General features: G+C 40.3%; 1 protein-coding gene across 5 annotated transcripts in view; it reads right to left on the minus strand.

Annotated features, from left to right (window-relative positions):
- Positions 1–19,787, minus strand: part of LOC102452501 (cytosolic phospholipase A2 epsilon) — a 39,888-nt gene extending 20,101 nt beyond the window's left edge. The window contains exons 1-10 of one of the 5 annotated variants that reach the window (XM_075927205.1): positions 19,677–19,776; positions 19,014–19,127; positions 11,669–11,741; positions 8,775–8,911; positions 5,654–5,785; positions 4,622–4,662; positions 3,414–3,456; positions 2,830–2,887; positions 1,111–1,277; positions 899–985 (exon numbers count right to left, since the gene is read on the minus strand). In XM_075927205.1, the coding sequence (XP_075783320.1) occupies positions 899–985; positions 1,111–1,277; positions 2,830–2,887; positions 3,414–3,456; positions 4,622–4,662; positions 5,654–5,785; positions 8,775–8,911; positions 11,669–11,741 (738 nt within the window). In that variant the 5' untranslated portion in view covers positions 19,014–19,127; positions 19,677–19,776. Of the gene's footprint in view, positions 1–898; positions 986–1,110; positions 1,278–2,829; positions 2,888–3,413; positions 3,457–4,621; positions 4,663–5,653; positions 5,786–8,774; positions 8,912–11,624; positions 11,745–19,013; positions 19,128–19,676 lie in introns of those variants that run through there. The other 4 variants (XM_006130366.3, XM_075927206.1, XM_075927207.1 and 1 more) reach the window with 4 other exon arrangements.
- Positions 19,788–21,660: the final 1,873 nt, after the last annotated feature.

Genomic DNA, 21,660 nt, shown 5'->3' on the forward strand with positions numbered 1-21,660 from the left:
ATGTCAACATTTATGCAGGCAAAACAATTAACTGCACATGGTAATCATTCAAACATGCATTTTCTGCCTGTGCATGCAGTGGACAGATTTGTGTGTACAAATAAGTGTCAGTATGTGGCACGTGAATCTTGGCCTGTATTGTTTAAAAATGTGGTTGTTATAGTCGTCATCATCATATTTTTGTGTATCTGGATAATTTTTTGTTTGGTGCAATATTCTGTACAAAGGCTGGTATTAATACACCCTTCTGAGACAGAGAGAGCTCGATGGCTAGCATTGATGGCAAGACAAATAATGTAAGTTGCACCAAAAAATCCTCTTCAATGTAGGTCACCTCCTGAAGTAAAAGGACAACAGCTGCCTCTCAATCCATGAATTCAGACTGAGGTGCAGTCTGGAGTGGCAGAGCTGGGGGAGGGGAGAGAGCAGGGCTGAGAAATTAGGGAAACAGAATGCATACAGGCTGGGGAATGGGGCTCCCAGCTGTTCAACCTCCCTCTCCTCTTTTTAAAGGACAGTTCAATATACATTTACACAGCACCAGTGGTGTCATACTTTGTGACAACCTTCACTGCGCTGTGCCCAGCTGTATTACCCATCTCTGGATCCTCTGTTAGCATGTGCTAGGCAACCCAGCCAAATGGTAGCATCGCCTTTAGCGACACGTAAACTGCTATGGAGAAAGGAGCCAGCAAAGCAGTAGTCATCCCTGCTGCACAAAGCTCCATGCAGAAGACCTCCCCAAGGCCTGAGGAAAAATTTATAGAGATTTTCTCCCTCTAGGTTTCTTCCTACGAGCTTTCTCTATGCGAAGGGACAATCTAGTCCTTTATTCCTATATTACAATGTTTTTTAATGGGATCTTGTTTATTGCGAAAGGCTGACAACTGATACTCACCTCTGCTACTGTTACTCTCTCTCCCATGGGAAGTGAATTCAGCATCACAATTGGGGAGCCCTTGTTTACAGTGTAGGTACAAGTACGCTGGGGGGGAGGCAAAAGAAAGTGTGTTTGCATAAAAGGAAAGGGTTACACTGCTCCCCCATAAAATAGATCATGCTTTTATCTACATATTACTATTATGTTTATAAAGGACAGCTATAACATACAGCATTATAACGTTTCTTCTTCGGGAGCATAACATTCAGTGTTGGCTCCATACACTTGATGTAGTGGAACTTGGTAGGATTTGAAGGGCTAATCATGGCATTGGGGCCCAATGTAAGATCCTGTGTTCCTTCATAGGAACCTTTCACTGTAAAGGAGAGGTCTTTCTCTGAAGGAAAAAGACAAGGCACACAGAGAACTTTATTATTATCTGACTGCAAAATTATGCTTATGTGATCAAATTTAAGAAAACATTTAGGACTTCCCTATAGTCTCCAAGGGTGCATCTACACAGCACCCTAAACTCAAAATAAGATACGCAATTTGCACTATGCAAATTGCATATCTTATTTTGGACCTATTTCGAAATACCTTATTTTGAAATTTGGCACATCTACACAGCGCCAGATTTTGAAATAATGTGCTATTTCGAGACATCCCTTAACCCTCATGGAACAAGGGTTACCAGGATGCCAAAATAGTGCACCCATTATTTAAAAAAATATTTTGAAATTAAGGTTGGCTTGTGTAAATGCAGGGTAGCTATTTCAGGATTTCTGGTATCCTGAAATAGCCCTGCAGTATAGATGTACCTCAAGAGTCCAGCTAATAAGCCAAGAAAATCATAATCCCACTAGAAAAAGCCTACTACTCAGCTACACAAACAGAAATTTAATGTTTACAAAATCTCAGAGGGGTAGTTGTGTGAGTCTGTAATTTTAAAAACTACCAGACTCTCTCATACTAAAAAAAACTAGACATAGTAGTTAAGTGTGGCTCACCACTGTAGCTCATTTATTCAATATGTCATGGAAACATCAACATATTTGAATCAAAGGGACTCAGATAATCAAACAAGATTTTTGACAAATGATATACATGGGTGGGATTCAGCTGAAATTAGGATAAGAAGGAAATTTGTATTGTATTTGTATTTTTGTGCACTATATTCCAGTAAAGCAAATTTTTACTATAGCATTTTATATCATACACACTGGCCAAAAGTTCTAGATAAATGACCCCTAGACTAATTTTTGGGTCCATTTGTTTTATGTTTAGTTCTTTCACAGACAATAAGTTGGTATTATAATAACCTCCCCTATAGTTCTTGCATATGTTATTGTAGCATCAAAATGCTGACTTATCAACACTTCTGAAAATTGGTCTGGCACCAGATCTGGATTTAGGTGCCTGACTTTATGTGTTTTGATTGGTTGGTTTTGCACCAGTTCTACAGCATGGCATGCATGCTCTACAATGGATTTGTTTATTGCATAATCTCATAATACTTGAATAAAATAATATAGTACAAAGAAACTGAACTCCTTTGTATAATTAAAGATGAAGAAATTTAGGGCTTTGAATTGTTTGAAATGTTTGCTAATGAAAGCCCCATGTTCAAATATACATCAGCTCGAGCAAGGGAATAAAGTTAAAACTGTTATGATAGAAACATAACACTTAATGTCCTGACATTTCTGTGATTAAAATCACCTCTATGGTGTCGTTTTAATATGATGCATTTGCATATAGCCATGTAGATGTATGTGATGGAGTCATTGAAATCTGCAATATAGATCGTGCATCTTTCAGTAGCTGTTTGTATCATGTGAAAATATTGTGTTATTCCTTGCATTTATTGTAATGACCTATAGAACAGATTGCGATCACAGCACAAGTATGTAAGTATTAGCAGCAAGTTAATTAAGCAATAACCTCACTTGATTTAGGTTGCTTTTTCTCATTCACCTGAACTTCCAAACAGCAAAGTGCACGAGACTGTAACAGAGAATAATTAAAAAAACAATCATGAAAGAGAATGTCTCCATCTGAGGTTGCATTCCCAACCTGACCTATTCTGCATTAAGCCTGTACATCAATGATGATTAAAAGTGAAAGGCTCTGTTGGGAGGGCTGATACCTACAACCTACCTCAGTGTCTTCCACTGCTAGGAACCAGGTGGCTGAACTGGCTGGGGAGGGGGCGGGGGTTCCCTGTTGTACCACTTCCCGTTTTTGCAAGTAGGTCTCTATAGGTTTTTGGGGGGAGTGCTGGCTTGAGGGAACTCACAACTGCTCCTGTCATAGCCTCTCCAATCACAGGACACTCTAAGATATACAGTCTAAGAAATAGAGTGAAACAGCTAAATAGCAGAGAAATCCTAGTTACTTCACTCCCAGCCTCTCTCAAAAGGAAAGAGAGGGTGTTGGCCGGCTGACTACAGAGCCATTCCTAGCTTCTCTAGTCCCACTTGTATTACCAGTTTTGTTACAGGACAGAAGAGATCACAGAACAAAAAGTTACCACTAGTGTTCCATTAGTAATGATGGCTTCTGGAGGTACTGAACTAGGAAACAAAATGAAAAAAATATATATATTTCACAAGTAGGTTAAATCAAATAACCATTCATTTTCCCATAGTTTTTCATTGTGCTATATCAGTTCCAGAACCATGTAAACTGGAATCTTAGTTTAGCCAGTTAAATTCTATCACTAAGAACAGCGCGTCTCATCACACACATTTAATCTACCAACATCATGCTAGCCTACCAGGGAATATGTGCTGGGAAGTATCTTGATTTGAAGCATTTGCTGTAGACGAGGGAGAAATTGTAACAGCTATTGCATAATTTTCTCAGACAACAGTTTCACATAGCACTGCTGAAATGGGGAAGCAATGTAAGCCAGTAGATGGCACAATGGGCTAGCAATCTGGAGGTTTGGGATCTATTCCAAGCCTGCTCCAAGCCTCCTGGGTGACCTTTCCATGCCTTAGTTTTCCCACCTGTCATATGGAGATCAATGGATGAAAAGAACTGTGTATTATTACTACATTTAACATACAAAGGAGAACATTTCTGGGAATGAAGTGATACTGTAGGAGGCAATCAAAGCATTCACAGCTTAATAAGCCAGCTTTCCCATTTCTAACTGTTACCTTCACCATCCTTGTTGGGTTTGGTTTTGTCCTCGTTTGAACCTACAGCCCTGGGCTTGCTGCACGCTGTGCATGCTTCATAGAAAGCTCACTCTGACTTCCTTTCCCTTAGGTTGGGGATCCCCAGGAAGTGAATGGCATTGCAAATATTTTCTGTCAATTGGTGCAAAATGAAATATGATGAAAAATTAACCAAACTATTCATTTTACAGGTACAGGTCAAGGGTTTTTCCATAGAGTCTAAGCTTAAGCACACATGAAAAAATGGATACAAACGTTTTCTGAAGAATATAACTAGGCCACAAATTGATGTTCTAGGTTCGCCAATATCAGGAAGAATTTTTTACATTACTGATAGTCAGATTACAGAAGAAGCTGGCAGATTCCGTTGCTACAGATTAGCCATATACAGCGCAGTGGGAAATATACTGCAGTGGGAAATTTACTAGAGTTCTGAACTGAATGGGTCTGGTAATTTCCTATGGAGGCAGCAATTACATGAAGCAGGTTTCCAAGTGCTGTTTTATTACTCCCTGAATTTCTGCATCTTCTAATTAATTTGCTTTTCACTTACATGGTCTCCAAGGTAAATTCTACCTCTAGTTCCTCCTGTGCCTAAAAATAAAACAAATAGAAATGAGCCAAATCACTATGTTATTCTGTCCCTTTAGGGACACTTGGTATATAAATCTGACCCTCTGGCATGCAATATAGGACTCAATGGGTAAAATTTAATGACCTATAAAATATAGAAGTTGAGATAAGATGTTCTAATGGTCCATTCTGGCTTTAAGCACTATGACCATTCTGCAAATTAACCTGCACTTTTATTTACTGGTGTAAAGCAGTCACTTTGCAGCTTGCTTCATCTTCACTTTTTTATATTCTTGATGTTCTGCTACTCAGCAGCCTCTCTTGCTATTCATATGGAGGGGAGGAGGTCTAAGAGGGTTCTATGTCTTGTTACCTCATTTCTTTGACCTCAATTGTTAAAAAACAATTGGTATTACTGAATGATTAAGAGACGTTCTTAATTCACCTGCCCAACATTCCTTATACTTGCATCAGCAGCACCAATATGCCAGCCATATTGTTTAGACATAAAGATAATGGCTAGATGTCCCGATGCCACTTCTTTTCACCTATACATAATATTATAACAATCATTTACACAAATGTAGAGAACTATAGAGCACAGTCATCCAAATATGGATACTTAAATATATTCAGATCTTGTATTTACCTTTTAAAACGGGAATTCATGTATGAAATCCCCATTTAAGTGACCAAAATTATGTGTCGGTCTATATAATTTTAACTGATTTTCTATTAGCACCAGATTTAGATGTTATAGTCACATATAGTCTTTGCTAAGAGTATCATATGTTTGCCATGTATCATTGGCCAAGCACAGAGAGGCCAAACTGCTCTGTATAATGGTGAAGCAGTTTTATTGTGTAGTAATTCAGAAGTAGTGGAGGTACAGCTGGCCAATCCACGACATAAGAAGGAAAAATATTAGTAGTAGTACAATTAGAAATTTAGTCAGGAACCACAGACAAGTGTCTCTCTCTCACCCAGCCCTGCACATTATTTCAGACCTCACCTTTGGATCTGTCTTAAAGTACATAAGAACTCTTTCTTCAAGTGGAAGCTTAGCTACATCAAAGCATACAGTGAGGAGGTGATCGTCTGGGGTAACAACGTCCTCATCATAGACACTGAGTTCCAGCACGTTCTGGGGAAGGGAGATGACGGAGTTTAGAAACCCTACATTCTGGCTTGCACAGAGCTCAGGAAGCAGGGCATCCTGGGGACAGTTTATATTTACTTTATGTGGGGAGAAAAAGAAATGTAAAAGGATTAAGGACATTTTGTAGAAATCTATTTTAAACCTCAGTCATATAGTTTCCTCCCCAGTTCAATTAAAATGCAATTTAAATGCTATAAGTGAGTGAATGAAAATTAATAAGAATCCAGATTCCAGCTATTAGTGCATTTGTTGCTGCATAAGGAGAAATTATGGATGGATCTGCATGATGGTGGGTGCACTGGCCACCTGCCCAACATCCCCTGCATGGGCCCCATGCAGAAATGGACTCCATATTACTTAAGAACTGCTCAGCCCCCACAAATCCTGCTCCTGTGCTGTATAAACACACCAGTTTCATTGCACATGGGACATTTCGTTCTGTGGAAGAGGGGGAAGGATTTGCCTCTAAGTTACAAGCCACATATATTGGGCTTCATTTTGCTCCCATTGACATCAGTGCAAATGATGCTATTGTGACTACAGTGTGATTAAAGATAGAACCAGTATGGATAGCCTGCAACTAAAGAGCAAAACCTATCCTCTGACACAAAGCTCAGGGCCCCATACTTGGTGGAACTGATACAGTTTTGCTGAGCAAGAAGGTGAACACTCTTTGTGAATTGTCTTGCAGTGGTTATGGTAAGGTTTCATTTAATGTCAAATTACATTGAGTGGTAGAGTGAGTGTAAGTCAATGCCATGTAATCTGCAACAAGAATATTTTGCTTATTTCCTGCATTTTAGCATTCAGGTGACCTAGTCATTACTATGGGAAAGTGCCTATGCAATGTAATTCTAATGCTAATGTGAGTGAATGAAATGTGAGTGAATGTTACATTACTATGCCTAATTACACAGTACTACTAAGCGACTCTTTTATTGTCACATGTAAGGACAACATGACATGTATATTTACATGACATTTCTGTGCTGTAAAATTAAATAACTTTCACTAAAGAAATAGTCCAAACATCCTGCAGTTTACCGAGCACTTTAACTTGATACCATGCAGCTAACAAAGGTTTTAACCTAAACTACATCATTTCTGATTTTTAAATGTTTGTTATCTTTAGTTTGATCTTTAAGCCTAGCTTTCCATTTTCTAGGTTTTCACATATTTATTTTTCATAATTAAATGTCCTGGTAGTTAGTTAATGTAATAGTTAAGTAGTTATTGTTTATAAAGCCCTTTGAAAATAAGAAGTGTTATATAACTTCAAAGTGTTGTCATTACTGCTTTAACAGTGAAGTTTTACCATCATTAACTGAAGTGCCACTACTACTACAGCTGTTTTTTAAAGATTTGTTTCTTGGTATCATTTTGGTCATTTACAGATACTTTAAAATGCCAATATGGCAAAACCTTTTTTGTAGATTGCTATTTTCTTCTACTAAAGTAATTTTAGACAGACTATAGATATGTTGTAAAGATTAACACAGTATCTGACAATTTTATATTTATTGAATCAATGCAATTCAGCTGACAGAACTTATACACAGTGATGGCCTCTCCATCAAGAGTATTCAGTGGATAAAAGAACACCACATTCTCTACTGACAGCAAATTGTATATGAGGAAAAAAATCCCTTGTAGAAAATTAGGTTCTTTATGAGACACTAGTCACTGATCTCTCTATTCCAGTACAACCAGTCTTTCCACATCCAGTCTTTCCCTTCCTGTTGCTTACATATTCATCAGTTTAGCTGTAAAGCACACAATTTGCTAACTCAGGTCTCCCAGCTCGGCTTCACACTCAGCTAAGTGGAGTTCTTGTGCAAACTGTTCTGGGACTGAATCACTCAGGTGGCAGGTAGAACAAAGTCCGTGATGAATCTCAGTTCTTTAATGGTTCAAAAGGAGTCAGGTATTCAGTAGACAAAATACAGCTGTAAATAACAACCACTGAGAAACAGTCAGTTCACAGTAGTTAACAGAGCTGTCTGGAAATTTTTCATCAAAATGTTTTTGGGCTTAGGGTTTTCTTTTTTTATGAAAAATGTAGTTTCCACAAAATCAAACATTCTGTGGGAAAATTTAGATTTTGCTGCAATTTTGTGTTTTCTTTTAGGACAATCTAAATGAAATGTTTAATTCAACATTAATCTGTATTTGCTCAAGATCCTGAAATGCTGACAGGAGTTGTAATTTTGGTACCTCATATCTTCATTCTCTCCCTATATGCTCTTCCTGGCTAGACTCTATCTCCCATGATACACCAAATGCTAACTTTGGTTGAACAAAATTAGTACTCTCAGAAGGCACAGCAGCAGCTCAGAGGGACACAGATTAATGCTGAGCCAAGCTAAAGCAAAATGTTTTTATTTTATTCAACAAACTGAAATGAGACTTTTTCCTATGGGATTGTCCAAATGTTTTATTTTAACATTTCCAAATTAAGGGCTTTTTGGAATTTTCTATGACACAAAAAGAAAGTCAACATTTTGATTTTTCCCCTATTTGGAATGAAAATAAATTTCAGAATATGAGAATTTCCTGTGGGGGCAACATTCTGAAATATTTACCAGCATTCATTGATCAGCCAATACGAATTTATTCTGATGATACAGTGTTTCCTCCTAGTTTACGCAGAGCATGCTGTCATTCAGTGCCTGTGTAGGGGGTTGTACGGTAAAAGAGTTTTAGACTATGCCTGAAATTTGTACCTCCTGGTTACCTGTGTTGTTTCCATTAACTCAGAAAAATACATTTCTTAATTAATAATGAAATTAAAGTAGGTGATACTTAAACACAAATTTTCCAATCATACTTATCAAATATGAAGATTTTTATTGGATGTATTTTTAATTATCTGAGATGTTAGACTGCAGGTTGTTGAAGATTTGAAAATCCTACATCTGCCTAAAAGGCTACAGATCTCCAGGCTGTCAAAAGAGGGGAATTCTCAGTTTCTTACCTTGATCTGACTCTGGATCCTGAAGAAGAAGGTTTCATTCCACACTGGGTTCTTGCAGTCATTGACAGCTTTGGTATGAATCTTTTCACATGCAGCTGTTGGTAACCATAGGCTGACATAGCAATCAGAATGACTTACTATATAAAAAGAGGTACAGCTTATATGTTAATAGATCAATACTCCCTGTCTTAAATGGCACAAACAATTAGTGCACTGCACTAAAATTAAGTTATATTTATTTAAAGTCTGAAATTACAGTAACTGATACATGCATCTCAGGTTCTCAGCTGCAGGTCTTTACCTTAATTCACTTCCCGTGTGCATATGCATTATGACACAATCGTTAATTTCGTGATCACATATTATTTTCCCATAGAACCCCTGACACCTCTGTGTAGTCTGAGTGCTTTACAAAATTGAATTCATTCATTCTAATATTGTTTCTATGTGCTTAAGGGATGTTGTTTTACAGATGGCACAGTGACAGTAAAATACAGGTGTCCTAACTAGATGCCAGATTTGAAATGCCCAGGGGCTGGCTTTTCAGAGTACTTAGAATGATAGAGTCCTTTATAGGTCCAGTGCAGTTGCAGCAAAGTAGAGTGACCCAGTAACTCACAGGAAACTGATAAAAGACAAACCCCTATCATGATCCCTGTGCCACAAATACAATGCTGTCTCACAGCTGTATTTAAATTGTAACTTTCTAACACTACCATCAAGCTGCCAATAAAATATATAAGGCCCTTACTTTTCCGTTGGAACCAAAAACTCCCAGGCTCGGGATTTTTCAGGTTTGAGGGGTGCCATAAACTACATAATATACTGTGGGGGACTTTTCAAGTCCCACCCACTGCCTTGTAAGACTTAGTAACACTGAAACAAGTATGGGACATTGAGGACCTACCACTCGAATGCATTACGTAATTTACGGACAGCCCCTTTCAACCCAAATTGTGTGCTCACTTGCAGCTGCACAGTACAAGTCACTGAGACAGGCTGATCACCAAGCATGGCAACGCCGGGTCACTGAGCACAAGAAGCTGTACCTGGAAGTAACTCCTGACAATGTATCCCCAACCCTGTTTGCTTCCCCATCTGCCTCTCTACCACCTAGCACCCCATTCAGCTCCATCCTCCTTTCAACACACCCTCCCCTCTTTCAGGCTCTCTCAGTCAGTGCCAAGCACCTTCTCCACCCACCCACTTCCCAGAGAAATTCTGGGCACATCCTTCTTTACCCAGTGACTGCCAGACAGCTCCTTTCCCCTGCTGGCTCCATCCTCCCCCACTCCCTCCTCCCCGTGCATGGAGGAGGAGGAGCAAACTATTGATATCACAAGCTTGAAGTGGTCAGCTGAAATAAACAGGTGACAAAACAAACTTTGGGCCTGATCCAATGCCCAAATGGAATAAATGGAAAGACTCCCATTGATTTTAATAAGCATTGGACCAGGCCCTTTATGTTTTATATGGATATTTTATTTTGACCTAAGAGTCCAATGCATTTTTTTTAAAGTCTCAAATTCAAGAAAAGAGCTGTCTCACTGGATTTCAAAGTAAGCAAGCATGCTCCTAAGTAAATAAATATCTTTTCAAATTCCATAACATGAATCTAAACTCAAGGGTCAACATGATTTTCTTAGGTGTACTGGAGAAAAATAGGCTATCAGATGGCCATGAAAATACTACTTTTTTAACATTAAGATTATCCAAAACGCATAGGCTAATATCTCAATGCACTCTAGAAACTGCTTTGTCAGTGGAAGACAATACAGGAACATTTGTCTTTCAAACCAATTAAAGCAATCTCAACCCGGGTGTAGCTCCATTTTTTTCAATGAAATAACAAAAATGCACCTGTCCCATCATGTTTTATTTATATGGGATGCTGAATTATTTCAGAAACATGTGGCATATGATATTGATATACATGTAAAAGAAAAACTGGTACTTTTTCATTCTTGCTCCTTGATACACATCTTAATTTATTTTGAACAATATGTTGTTTTTCTTGCTACACATGGAAGGTCAAATACTTGCACAATAACATAACTACTAGTTCTCATGTAATACTCTGATAATCAACTATACTGCAATACTGTAGCTGTTTATGTTTGCTTAGTACAGGTTGAACCTCTCTAGTTCAGCACTCTCTTGTCTGGCATGATTTTAGTTAGCTGGATGCCCACATATCATCGGTGTGGCCAAGTTTCCTGCGGTCCCATAAAGTTTGTTTTCAGATACCTGTCCTGGCTCTCAGTGTTTGTGCTGTTATTTAGCTCTGATTTACCCCAAAGGTATGTCTAGACTACAGGTTTTTGTCGTCAGAAGTTTTGTCGACAGATACTGTCGACAAAGCTTCTGTCGACAAAGAGCGTCTAGACTACATCCAGTTCTGTCGACAAAGCAAGCTGCTTTGTCGACATGACAGTGTAGCCGCAGAGGACAGCGTAGATGCAATAACGCCTTCTGTCAACAGAACTCTGTCGGCAAAAGGTGTTATTCCTCGTAGAATGAGGTTTACCGCCGTCGACAAAACTGCTGAGTTCTGTCGACATTATGTTGACAGAACTCGGCAGTAGTGTAGATGCCGGTATAGTTCTGTCGACAAAAGTCCACTTTGTCAACAAAACCCTGTAGTCTAGACATACCCTAAATGTCCTCTAACAGTCCAATAAGCAGTGGAAGTGTGATCATGCTGCTAGAAAATCCTTCTGTGATCCAGCAAATTCTCTGGTTCGGCACTGGTCAGGTCCTAAGGGTGCCGGACTGGAGAAGTTCAACCTTTAATATTAATTACTTTTTAAAACTTATCGTGTTTGCAGTGCTCAGTTGTGTACTGCTTACTTTCAGAATCAAGAACAGTTTTGGGGAAGAGAACAGACACTCACACGCATCTGCTCGACGGAGATTTCTCATTCGTATTATTCTTACAGTGAGCAAGTAAAAAGGAGATAATTCCATCTGCAGAAGAATTATATATGAAAGACAAAAGTTAAATTTAAAGAAACAATACCTAACAAATGAAGAACTTAATCAGGTACTATATGACAATAAAATGTTCAGTGAAAATATGTTCATCATCAATCATTTTCCATACTGATATCGGAAAAAATATATAGAGATTCACAAAATCAGGGATCATTATCAAGAATTATTAATGTATCCCTTTATTTATTTATTGTTAACAGAAGTGCAACTGTTTTTCTGAAAAAAAAATCAGGGCTTACTAGTGAGGTTAGGGTTTTTTCACAGCATTTTTAGAAGAAAGAAAAATTACAGAACACAGGGTTTGGTCTTTGCAGATATAGGAGTCAGAAAATTGCAAGGTATTCTCAGCAAAGCTTTTTAATGTGTTGCCTTCTAGAGGTCAAAACTTATTCCTAGGTTGCTAATAACCTCAAGTTAAATGCTCAGATATCTATGTGGTGCTACTCACCATGATGCATTTATTGCTTTGAAGCAATTTGTTATAACTGCATTGTAGACCTGAGCTAAACTCAGCAGTGAGTGTACAGAGGTTTGTGAGAATTTTGAGTCACGTGGGTTTGTACTGCTTGAATTTCGGTGTGACTTTTAAATGCAAACCAAACCAGACTATCCAAATGAAACTCAAAGCCACCAAGTTTAACCTTGCTTATCATAACAATTATGCCAATCTAAAGATATAAGTTCAAGTGCAAGCAGATACACCCACAGTAGCTCTCACCAAGCTACCACTCTAAAAACAGAAGTATAACTGCAGTGGCATGAGCTGAGAGATGGGATTGAATCCCCTCTGCTGTAGACATATACTGAGAAACAGGGCCATAGGCTCCATCAGGTGTACTATAGCAGGGAACTCTGTAGTCCATGCACTCCCTGTTCAGGCTTTAATCATTAAGGGTACATCTACACAGCAGGTCTAAAGTTGAATTAAGCTACGCAACTGCAGCTATATCAGTTGCATAGCTGATGTCGAAATAGCTTAACATGACTTTTGGCGCTGTCTACACTGCAGGAAGTCGAAGAAAGAACACTCTTACTTAGACTTTCTTACTCCTTGTGAAATGAGGGTTACCATGAATCAGTGTAAGAAGTCCTGCAGCTTGACATTATTTCAAAATAAAGGCTTGTGGTGTACACATGCACTGTTATTTCGGAATAATGTCAATTATTCCAAAATAGCGGTGCTGTGTAGATGTACCCTAAATGAACAACAATAAGACAATGAGAAGGAAGAAAGGTAACTGCTGCTCATAATATAGCCTGCGGTGCTCTAGAACCCTCGATATAAAAAGTTCTTCTAGCTTAATAGGATGATTCCAGAATCCCTCTGTGATTAATTCCACAAAATGAGCTGCTGATATAAAGCAGATATCCATGGATTTGCAGGGCTCTACTTATTGGTAACAAATAGAAGAGCTTTCTTTTATACATAGGCTTTAACGATGGTGTCAAAATTTGGAGGCTCCCAAACAGAATTCTGTAGTGGAAAGAACAAGGAAGCTATGTATACTACTTGAATGATCTTGTCATCAAATCTAAGCTGCACTTGAGATAAAATAGAAACATTTTTTAGTGATTTACTACAGCTTGTCAAGCCATCTGCATTTGAGTGCCTGGAAAATAACGTGCACAAGCATATAATCCTGAATATGGTAGATGCAAGAAACACTCCATGTACTAAAGCCAATCTCACAGCTAAGTACACACAGGCACATGTTAGAATTTGCACACAAATGCTGTACAGTACTATTTAACTAGGTATGAGCCCATTCCAAATTTAGTCTATTAAATGGATAAAATCTAATGAAAACTATGCTCAATACATACATTTTAGCAAAAATAATAGGCAAGACCCCCCCCCCCCAAAAAATCCCTCTTTCCTGAGCAAAATAGCTGTGACCAAAAAGGAGAGCTTTGCGCAATATGCTAAAGGCCAACAGACTAGAGTTTGTTGCACAAAGGGGGAAAAGAAATTCTCTTCTAAAGGACCCTCCACCATGAAAGTCCTTCCACAACTATTCAACTGTTTAAATCTAGGGGCTGTTGCCCTGAATGCCACTGCTGAACTTTATTGCTACTGAGTATATAGGAAGAGAAATGGTCAAGAACCAAATATACATCTTTATTAAAGGTCAAAGTTAGCACCATGAATTGTGCCCAGGAGTCAATAGGAAGCCCATGCCGATCCTGGAAAATGGATAATATGGCTCCATACCGTGATTCTGTGTAACAGGCAAGCAGATGCACTCAGTCATGCAAGCTTATAGTTGAGAGAAGGGTAAAGAGAAGACAGAAGCTTAAAGAGGCAAAAAATATAGGTGTTCCTCAAATGTAGCGCACCACAGAAGAACACACTGCAATGACTTAGTCTAGAGGTCACAAAGGCAGATAATTGTGTCTGGTTCTTCAAGAACAAACTCTAAACCTGTCATCAGATTCAGATGACTATTTCTACCCAATTGGATACAAACTGGGCAAGAATCAAGGGCGCCCTTTTGGGATAGCAGAAGGGAGGAGGCAGCAGCCATGTGTACCAGGACAGCTTGCTTTTCTTCCTGTTCCCCTGACTATCAGGGAGTGAGGGGAAACTACATAGATTTACTTCTCTGCTCCTCCACACACCAGCTAGGTGTGCGAGGCATGCACACAAGCCATGTACTTTCCCCTCACTCCCTGATAGGGGACTGGGAAGAAAAGCAAGCAGTGTCCCAGTATACACAGCTGCTGCCCTCCCTGCTCTCCCAAAATGGTGCCCTTGAAAGAGAGTCTTGATTACGGCATGCTAAAAACTGAGGGTTCACCAGATATTTTTAAAATTACATATGTCTTATCAAATGAAGAAGCATAGTACATGCAATTCTTCTCCACACTCACTTAGTGCCTGGTCATATAAGGATATAAGGGCACGCTTTGCAGTGCTATCAGGATATTCCCTTTGTCATATCCAAGTGACATGATACACAGAGCTAACATGTACAAACCACCTAAATTCAGATCAAGAGATTACAGCATATACATAGAAAGTTTAGTACAGTGACAATGCATCATGTTTAAAGCGTAAGTTGTCTATTTGAGAAAGTGGCATCAGTTTAAGTTAAGGCATATCTTAAATTGGCACAAAAGGCTTTGTGACTTTTGTTCCATCTGTTTAAATGGATCTTCATTTACTTTAGCTTAGGTTGATCATGAATTGCCCAACTAAAACAAGCCATTCAACCTGAAAGAACGTCCATATTGCCTTTTGTATCTGATCAACTACATGGCTACATCTAGACTGGCATGATTTTCCGGAAATGCTTTTAACGGAAAAGTTTTCCGTTAAAAGCATTTTCGGAACAGAGCATCTAGATTGGCACGGACACTTTTCCGCAAAAGCACTTTTTGCGGAAAAGCGTCCGTGGCCAATCTAGACACGCTTTTGTGCAAAAAAGCCCCGATCGCCATTTTCGCAATCGGGGCTTTTTTGCGCAAAACAAATCTCCGCTGTCTACACTGGCCCTTTTACGCAAAAGTTTTGCGCAAAAGGGACTTTTGCCCGAACGGGAGCAACGTAGTATTTCCGCAAAAAGCACTGATTTCTTACAGTGGGAAGTCAGTGCTTTTGCGGAAATTCAAGCGGCCAGTGTAGACAGCTGGCAAGTTCTTCTGGAAAAGCGGCTGATTTTCTGGAAAAACTGTACAGTCTAGACACAGCCAACTGGTATAAAAACTATGTGGGTTGAACCAATGCACTTCTCTCATGTAGGCAAGGCCTGCATATAAGAAGCTGTGGCTGCCCTATGAGGTAGGCATGAGATTCCCAACTGACCTACACATTCCTAAGCAAGCTCCTCATCTGAACTAGCACACTAAAAATAAGAGACAGAACTATGTAGCACTTTAAAGGCTAACAAGATGGTTTATTAGGTGATGAGCTTTTGTGGGACACCTAATAAGCCATTTTGTTAGTCTTTAAAGTGCTACATAGTCTTGTCTTTTGTTGCAGCTAGACCAGACTAACACGGCTGCATCTCTATCACTACTAAAAATAAGAGTTTGGCTGCAGTAGCAAAGGTGCATGCAGCAGCAGCACAAGATAGCTGCCCCAAGTTCAAATCCACCTAAACCCTGTGGGTACATATTTGGTATGTGCCAGGTGGCTACACCACTATTTTTAGCACAACAGCTCAGCTGAGAGCTAGCACAAATGTGTCTACATCAGCTGGGACTCACATCCCTAGCTCATCACATAGACATACCTATAGAAACTAATTCACAAAACTAATCATACAACTATGTTTTGTAGTGCACACTTATAACACTCTGGTTCAGGGGAGGGCCATAATTTTTGACCTTCAGAAATTTTTGAAGTAGCTCGAGGGAAGCAGCAGGGCCTCAAGAAGAAGGGGTGGAGCCAGGACATTTCCAGGCTTTTCTGCCCACAGATCCTGATAGGTCTGTTGGTGGGAGTGCACATGAAGTCTTTGCTCCCATCCCGAACCCCAGAGAGAATAGCAGCTGGCAGTTGACTCAAAGTGCTGAGCCCATTGCAGAGTGGGGGAAGACTTTATGCGGTTCCCTGGTCCCAGGCCAATCAGGGGGAAGTCTCCTCCAGCCCTGTCCCTGTCCTGCAAGGAGCATGCGGTGCTTAGAGTTAACTGCTAGGGTTCGGCCCTGAGAAGGCCCTTTTGCCTGCCCCTGCTCTAGCTGCAAAGAAGTAAAGATAGTAGAAGGGATCTCTAGAAGCACAGAGTTAGGATATTTTGGATACCTTAAATGACAGATGGCCATGTGACCCAGCGATCTCTTGGTGCCAATTGACAGAGGACAGTTGGTACATAATGATTACAAGAAGCCCCAGGTTCTGGTAGGCATATGGATAATATGTAGCAAGTTATGAATATGTATTGAAAATTACATTTTTAAAATCTGTGACTTGGGCTGGTCACCATTTAGAAACAGGTTCCTCTCAGCCAGATATATCTACCAATCTATCTACAAGTACATTAAGTATTGCAAACTCAGAAGGAATACCTGATTACAGAGACAAATGCTAATCAAGTGATTGCAGGGGAAATCCTAGCCAGGAAAATTCAAGCAATGGGGAGTTATTCTGCTAGCAAGCAGACACTGGATTTTTGGACCAACATTGTAGAGGCAGAGAAAAACTGGAACTTTCCACTGAGGAGTCAAGAGGACAACTTGTGAGTCTCATGAACAGAAGCCTGACTGTAACACACTGGATGGATTTTGGGTGAGCTTTGACTCTGTGTGACATGACAGTGTCTTGTTAGTTAAGTTCAGGCTCAGATAAGCATCTTATGGTTTTATTTTATATATAACCCTTTGTTTCTCAGATTTTTATTTGCTCTCATTTCAATACTTCTCTTTGTTAAATAAACTTAATATTTGCTTTCGTTATAAACAGGTCTAGATAGTGTGTATTAAGTAGAGCTTGGTTCTTCAGAGTCACTAGTAACTAAGTTGCAACGGACTATTCCTTTGGAAACAGAGGATCTGAGAATTCTGAGAGGGTCCAAAGGATCTGGGGCTCAGTATTCCAGGGAGACACTTAGATCACTGGAGGGTGCCTATTGTTAACCAGGTAAGAGCAAGCAGGGCTTGCAGAGGCCTGACAAGGCCAATCTTGCATTGGCAGAGATCCTAGGTATCCATTACAGTCCACATTACAAATTTGAGGGTATCAATTTAATTCTAAATTATTTGCATCTGGTTTAGGTCTACCATGGAGAAGGTCTATTTTGACTTTCTCCATTGCAGTCCACAGAATTGTACTGTGTGGCCCCCAATCAAGCCCAATAACTTATGTAAAAACTAAAGCATATCTTTTAGAAAGACATTCAATCTAAGGATGTTAAATATTGATTAATTTACTAGTCGAGTAGTCGATGGCATTTTCATCGACTACTCAACTAGTCGATAGGCACTTCAGAGCCTCCTAGCAGGGCTCTTGTGCATTTCAAAGTTGGAACTCCATGTTCAGCCTGGGCCAGCAGGAAGTCCCACTGACTCCAGGATCCACGCACTTTGAAATGCACAAGAGCCTGGGGGCTCTTGTTCATGTCAAAGCGGAAGTGCCCATGCAGAGCCCTGAGTTAGCAGGCCTTCCTGCTGGCCTCAGGCTGCACGCGGCGTGCCAGCTTTGAAATGTTACAAGAGTCTCCAGTGGGGGCTCTTGTGCATTTCAAAGCAGAAGCACCTGCCTGGAGCCTGGGGTCAGCAAGGGACTCGGAGTCCCCCGCTGACCCCAGGCTCCATGCGGCACTGCTGCTTTGAAATGCTGCACAGAGCCAGGGTCATCTGGAGACTCCCCAGCTGATGCCAGGCTCCATGCAGCATTTCAAAGCAGCAGTGCCACACTGAGCCCAGGATCAGCTGTGCGGCACTGCTCCTTTGAAATGCCGCCATGGCATTTCAAAGCGGCAGTTCTGCAAGGAGCCCATACCCTGGGCTCAATGTGGCTCTGCCGTTTTGAAGTACCCACTCTTCCCCCCCGCCTCCTTTGTCACCTCTATCTAATAGAAGCAACTAGTCGACTCTACTATCCAATAAGCATTTGCTTATCAGATAGTCGACTAGTCCTTAACATCCTTAATTCAATCTTGATTTAAAGGTTTCAATTGGTGGGAAATCCACCACATCCTTTGGTAATTTGTTCCAGTGGTTAATTATCCTTCTAGTTATCCTTTGCACTACACTTGCAAAGACCTGGTAAAAATGTCTGTCTTAAACTGTAGCAATTGATTGATGTAATTTTGAACAATCTGCATAGAATGTGGAAACAAAATGCCCATAGATTTCCAGGGTTCTCAGTCATGTTCTATTTGGAATACCTTTGCTGAACCTGAGTTAGATCTTTGTTTAAATCCACCCTTTTTAGTTTTGAGCTGACTACAGCGTTACTGCACAGACAGCAATCAGTGTAATAAAAGGTATGTCTACACTTTGAGCTGGGGTGTGATTCCCTGTTTAGGGAGACATACTAGTGCTAGTTCTGACCAAGCATGTGTGCTGAAAATAAAGTGTAGCTGCAGTGGCATGGGCTAGCTGCCCCAAGTATGTCTGTCCAAGGTGCTAGGCACATGCTTATCTAGTCCCTCCTGCCTCTTGCACTGTGACAGCTATACTCTATTTTTAGTGCATTAGATTAATTAGAGACAGTGTGAATATGTCTCCTCAGTCTGAGAATCACACCCCAGAACTCTCACCAATGTCACTGACATCTAAGCACAAAAATAGGTCACTGACTTCCTAGGACTCCAACAAGCAACACTGATGTATCCAAAGTTCCTTCCTCTCTCTGAATTTGCCTTCCAGCAGTGCTGAGGATCCTGGATGTCAAGGTTTAATCACCCAAAAGACCTATAATAATGTCATGAAAATAATAGACGTGATCAAAAGTGACTCTACTCAAGTTGATGAAGCAGCATTTACTTACACACTGCTGACTGTAGCTCAGACTCAATAACAAGAAATATTTTAAAGTAGAAATTCCTCCTTTTATAAGTAATGATAACTAGAGAAGGTATGTTTTCTATGCATCAAATCAAATGCAAAGAGTAATACAGAGATCAATTTTAAAATTCTCAAAATGAAATAAAATGTTTCAAGCTGCATATATTGGAGAGTTTCACCTATAAAACTTGAACTGTTGCTATCACTAGCTGTCCATTTAAATGGATATGCCAGTATGTCCCAATCTTCCCTTCTTCCAGCTAAACAAGTATAGTTTTGAAGTCCTCTGATTTACAGTATCTTAAATTCAGTATTCCCCTCCACTGCTCACTGGAAAGAATCATGCACAGCAGCTGGTACATAAATACTATACTAAAGCAGGACTTGTATTGCATGCTTTGTGCTCAATGCATCTGAACTGAAACCTTAAATGAATTTGTTGCTAGGGCTTCTTACCTGAGGTGAAATGGCACATGATGCCGTTTTGGTCTCTGCTGTATGCAAGTCATATGTTACTACTGGCACGTGAGCTGGCAATGGCTCCTGAGACATCTTGCAGTCTTTGCACTGGTAGGAGTCATGAGAAGTTGTTTTATAAATTGACCTAGAGCTCCACCCATCTCATCTCTGCAAGGAAGGGTGGCACCTCCCAGCCTCCTCCCACTACCATAGAGTGTGATGAGTGCACTGGATGACTGTAAATAAGGAGATTTATTGTGCAGCTCTATTGATCAGGTGAGGTGGTAGGACATTTTCCAGATGAATTTTGTTTTTCAATTGTGAAATGCTGGTTTGTCAAAACTGAAATGCTCTGCAGAACCATCTTGTTTTCATCAACATTTGGACAGCAAGCTGGCAGGTTTCTGAGGGAAATCTGCCTGGCTTCCTGAAATCTCAGCTCTCTCCAACACAGCCCACCTGGTGAGCTGCCAGTGGAACTGGGACAGCTTGGGGAGGGGCTGGGCTTCAGAATCCCAACTCCTACCTACACCTCAGCCCAAATATCTATGCAGCTATTTTTAGCAAAAGTCTATGCGCCGGGTCATAGACTCACTGGAGGCTCATTTCTGGAGGATGACACTTGCTGTGCAGATGTACCCTTCATGCCTCACTCTGTGTACTTGCAGGCTCTTGGCTTCTCCACATCCCACAAGCTAGGCATCTTGGGAGCCTGGGAAACATTTCAAAAGAATCATCAGAAAAGGGGTCAGGGGGTTTGGTTGGTTAGCTGTTTTGGTATTGGGGGGGGGTTGCTTTTTTTCCAACTCCCATTTCAGAATCCCTCATTCCACAGGGAATATTGAAATTTAGAGTTTTTATTCTGATGCAGAAAGAAAAAAATTCCCACTTTTTTAAATTTCCCACAGAACAGGAATTCCAGGCTCCAGGCAGCTCTAGTGAGCCGGGGAGACCAGACCAAATGGGTCCCCCCATTCTTTCTTTGTAAAGTACTTTTAATCTAGTAAGATCCTAAAAGCCTTCTCTCTGTGTCTGCATGTGTCTGTACAATGAAATGCAGCTATCTTTGCTCTAGAGAGAGTTAAACAACCCCCTCCCACAGTACTCACAGTAGAGAGGGAAAATTTAGGCTGAGTACATTAGGTCAAATCCCTAAAAAAAACAAAAGGACAGGGAAATGAGTAACATCCCCGGGTTTTCAAACTTCATTGCATCGCAATCCCCTTCTGACAACAAACATTACTAAATGGTCCCAGGAAGGGGAACCAACATTGGAGTTCACTCAAATCTTTCCTCTCTGGACTGGGGGGAGGGAGGAGAGAGGCAAAGCCCAAGAGCTACAGCACCAAGCAGAAGGCCTAAGAGCCCCACCAGCCAGGCCTGAAGCCCAGGCAGTGGGTAGGATTGCCAGAATTCCAGGATTGGCCTGGAGGCTCCAGGAATTAAAGATTAATCTTCAGTTAAAGTTATGGCATGTGATGAAATGCTCAGGAATTCATCCAACGAAACCTAGCAACCATAGTGGTGGTGTCATGCTTTAGCCTCGTGCTTCACCAAGCCGAAACAACCCCATTAGGGATCATGACCCATTGATTGAGAACCCCTGAAGCTCAGTTTCTAAAGCCTCCAAGAAAGGCAATGGGGTGGGGTCAGATTCCATGCTTCATGAATGTTTAAATTGTTTTCATTTATTGGTAGGACGCCTATCAGATAAAGTAAATTAAAGTAAATTAAATATCAAAATTAAGCTATGTGCACTTTCAGGGTTATTTTACAGGGCTTTTATTCAACCAAAAAAAAAAAACCCACACAAAAAATCCACCATAATCTCAGGGAATGTGCAATGTAATTAAAAAAAAGTTTTCACAGACAGAACTCTGTTAACACGACACAGTTTTTCGGCTAGTAGCATCCAGGCAGGCATGCATACCTGCATAGAAACAGAGATCTTCTCACTCTGCTCTCCAGTATAAAAGTAGCC

This window comes from Pelodiscus sinensis, chromosome 4 (assembly GCF_049634645.1).
Source record: "Pelodiscus sinensis isolate JC-2024 chromosome 4, ASM4963464v1, whole genome shotgun sequence".
In the NCBI taxonomy this organism is placed as follows: Eukaryota; Metazoa; Chordata; order Testudines; family Trionychidae; genus Pelodiscus; species Pelodiscus sinensis.